The sequence below is a fragment of the Cajanus cajan genome, chromosome 2, assembly GCF_000230855.2.
Source record: "Cajanus cajan strain Asha chromosome 2, NIPB_CcT2T_4, whole genome shotgun sequence".
NCBI lineage: Eukaryota > Viridiplantae > Streptophyta > Magnoliopsida > Fabales > Fabaceae > Cajanus > Cajanus cajan.
In genome coordinates, this window is record NC_138518.1 from 72,428,944 (window position 1) to 72,432,645 (window position 3,702).

Consider the following 3,702-nt stretch of genomic DNA (forward strand, 5'->3'; position numbering starts at 1 on the left):
TTTGATTTTGAAAACATTTTCTTAAGAGTACAAAAAAAATTCCAATTTAAAATGTTCATCATTAAAGTGAAAATAATTAAAGAAATATACATAAAAACTCTTTGCTCTATTCCTTCTTCACTTGATGAGTGATACGGAATCGGGAGAACTTTTAATTTGAAATTTAACGAGGCGGCATTTTATAAATTAGCTACGAACATGATTTTACATTTTCACTAAGCAAGGACAATTCATAAAAAAAAAAAAAATGGAAACTCATCCGTGGATCAATTCCTCCTATTCAATTATGGTGATGCTTTTTTGTATTTCATTGAACATTTGTTCTCGTGCTCTAAGTAGTCTCTAACGAGCCTTGCATGGATGCCACATTTAATCTTCATATTGTCCATCTTTACTTTCATTCATAACCCCAGCAAAATGTAGTACACGAGCGTAATGGGCAATGCAATCAACATCCCAAAAATAACACTGCATTTAATTCACGACACGCCATCCATTAGGATTTTTAATATGTTTTCCAATTAACTTCGGAATATTAAATAATGAATGTAAAGTTTTGAAATTGACTTTAATTGCATAATTTATCAAGTATTTTTTGACGTATAAAAATATTTAATGATGTATACTTACCCCGTACTGAGAATATCAGGATGTACATTGTATTCCTTGGCAAAGACAAAGGGGACAATGCCTTGGGGAAGAGCCGCCTGTATATTTTGACAATCGAATTTCAAACAGCAATATTAGACAAAGTGGTCAAATGTTTGTTCTACAAATCACAGATTCAATAAGGATATTTTCATCATTAATTCTTTTCTTTTGCCAATTAAAGTTAGAGTTAATCAACTTATCGATATAATTTTTTTATACTGATAACCAATTATATTTTTTAATTATGTCATATTTAAATATAACATGACATAATTAAAAAATATAATTAGTTATCAGTGTAAAAAAAATATTTATTATTAAAATGACATGATACAATTAAAAGATATAATTGGTTACCGGTGTAAAAGTTTTACACTAATTATTACATTTTCTGTAGAAGAGCACGGTGCATACCATCGACATTGTAGCAGGAAATTAAACCAATTAACAGCTTTAATTATTTTAAGCAATAAAATAGGTTATCTTGGCAGAGGTATACGTGCATACTTTAATGTAGTGGAATTTTTTGAGGTAATGTGAGTGAATATTGTATTGGTTGTGTTAGAAGGGAGCAAAAAAGAAAGTATAGTACCTGAACAATGGCAACGTGTAAGAGAACGCCTTTGAGTCCAACAGCAATGGAAGCAGCTGCCATGACAGCTGGACCTGTAAGGAATCTCACGGCCATAGAAAAAGCTGCGACGGAATTTCCACATGCTATGATCCTCGGTTGCAAAGCCATGAACAGACCTGTCATGCACATCAAAAGCAACCATCCTAATCAAATCAAAGCATTTGCATGCTCTCCATTCCTCAAATACCTTTCATCATCATTCCCACCTCTCCAAAACCCAAAAAGCGATCCCCCTCATAATAACACCACCACACCACACTGTTTCTTTCCTCACTTTGCTTTTTCGCTTGGTAGAACAATAGAACTACATTGTGCATCATACGCATACACACTTGCCTACTTGCTTGCTTACTTTCTTTATATTAAAAAATTAAAAGAAAGCATTCATTAAATAATACGAAATTAAGCTAACATGGAATCAGAAAAGATTTCCTGCCCCCTCTTTTTCTTTTGCAAGCAAACAAAGGTCAGAACAAGTTAATTCCTACTTTATAATTAATTATCTTTTCCCAATTAAAGTATTTTTTCAAAACAAGAAGGAAGATCTATGTCTATACTCTATACTCTATACTCTATACTCTATAGTCTATAGTGTATAGTATACTAACCAAGACTAAACATGGCCATGCCCAACCCTGCATCTGACAAAATCGAAATAGACTTTGCAATTATGGCAGGCATTTGAACGTTCCACCTACAAGCCACAACATCACAAATGAATGATTCCCATAACACAATCCATAGTGAATAAAAATCAAGAATGGAAAAAAGTGGATGAAGTACCTGAATGAAACAAGTGACCAAGTTAGACCGATGAGGCTAGAGTATGTGTTGGGGTTTCTGATAAGTTTCCTCCACACCATGATCAATATAAGCCTCGTCATTACACTGGCTGGAGGCATAGTTTTTGGATTTGCGTTTCCAACTTTGTCACCTTCGTGCTGATTATTATTCTCGATCCCTCTGTTTCCGAAGCTGAACTCATCTTTCTCTAGGTACTCCTCTTGAGTACCGTCTCTATTATTAGTATTACCCTCCCCTGTGATTACAATAACAAATTTATAAAGAACTAAACTAAATTAATATATGAATTTTAATTGTAAAAAAAAAAAGAAAAGAAAACCTTTTCCGGGTGAGACGGTTAATTTGAGTTCCTTGTGATCGTATTCATGTCCAGCGAAGACATCAGAAACGGGGGAAGCACTGGAGCTCCAAACGAACATGTGAAGGTCTTTATTAGGATCGTCAGGTTTGGGGAGGGGCTGGGGCTGGGGCGGGGGCGGAGCGTTGGGCTTCTTGGTGGCGTTTCTAGAAGCGGTGGGAGAGAAGATGCCAGGGTTGGGCGCAGGGTAGTGGTACCTGGGCTTGGAAGAATCGTCGTCGTAATTAGAAGGTCTGGGAGTGGGGCCCCTGGAGGCGGAGAGGGCATAAACGTCGTTGGGTCCGAAGTTGGAACTCCGTCCGGCAGCCATCATGGAGTAGAAGTCGGTGTGGTTGAAGCTGGAGCCACGAGGCGTGGGGTTTCTGGAGGACTGAAGAGAGTAAATCTCAGCGTTGGTGAGGTTGGAAGGGCGAGGGGTGGTGGAGGAAAGGCCCTGGGACCTTCGGGAGAAGATGTCGGATCTGGAAGCGTTGGACTTTCGAACGGTGACGTGGAGTTTGCCGTCCTCTTTAATCTGGGCTTCGGTCTCCAAGGGGTGGCGTCCGTCGAGGGACATGACGTCAGAGTCGACGTGGATGGAGACAATGGTGGCGGCAGTGTCGGGGAACTGCTCTGAGATGAGCATTCTGGCGGCTCTGTACTCGAACATGAAGAGCATGAGCGTGTACCAGATGATGCACTGGAGGACCACAATTTGGACCATCAAACTCCCCGACAAGTCTCCGTACATTCCTTTGAGAAGCGGAATGCCCATGACCAGCGTGTTGGGGAGCGTCGAGATGGAGAAGAGTGTTATCGTCCACTCCAGGCACCCTCTCTTGCTCACGTTGCTCCAGATGGTCAGGACCACCAGCACGATGATCTTTTGGAGCGTGTCGGCCGCGATGAACCGCAAGTTCATTTCGTACGGGTTGTTGGAGGCGATGAAGTGGAAGGAGAGGAGAGGGACCGCGAACAGGGCCACGAAACGGTTTATGCCTGAGCATTGCTCCGCCGAGAATATTTTCCACCATTTCACCGAACCGTACGCCAGGATCATGGCCACGTAGAGTGGCACCATTGCTGTCATCACATGGTACAAGTCGCTTAGTGTTATCATCTTTTGCTTTCACTTTCAGACAACTCTTTAGCCTTTGCCAACACCATCTCCCTCTTCCCCCTTTTTTAGCCCTTTCTCTTTGGATCCCACTCTTTCTCCTCTACTCTACTTTTCTCCAATTCATTCTTCAAATTCCTATATTACAATTAAAGGTTA

The 3,702-nt window shown here is 40.3% G+C and overlaps 1 protein-coding gene across 1 annotated transcript; it reads right to left on the bottom strand.

Annotated features, from left to right (window-relative positions):
* LOC109799521 (auxin efflux carrier component 1a) lies at positions 1 to 3,702 on the bottom strand. Its single transcript, XM_020360096.3, has 6 exons — positions 2,409 to 3,702; positions 2,069 to 2,324; positions 1,894 to 1,979; positions 1,244 to 1,401; positions 631 to 707; positions 1 to 468 (listed from the first exon to the last, which is right to left on the bottom strand). The coding sequence occupies exons 1-6, from the start codon at positions 3,544 to 3,546 to the stop codon at positions 402 to 404; spliced, it is 1,782 nt and encodes a 593-aa protein (XP_020215685.1). The 5' UTR covers positions 3,547 to 3,702; the 3' UTR covers positions 1 to 401.

Excerpts from the sequence above, each read along its gene's own strand:
- LOC109799521 (XM_020360096.3), bottom strand. The coding sequence starts at position 3,546 with ATGATAACACTAAGCGACTTGTACCATGTGATGACAGCAATGGTGCCA. Across the intron at positions 2,325-2,408 it reads AACCGTCTCACCCGGAAAAG|GGGAGGGTAATACTAATAAT; the intron begins GTTTTCTTTTCT and ends TTGTAATCACAG. Across the intron at positions 708-1,243 it reads TACACGTTGCCATTGTTCAG|GCGGCTCTTCCCCAAGGCAT; the intron begins GTACTATACTTT and ends CAAAATATACAG.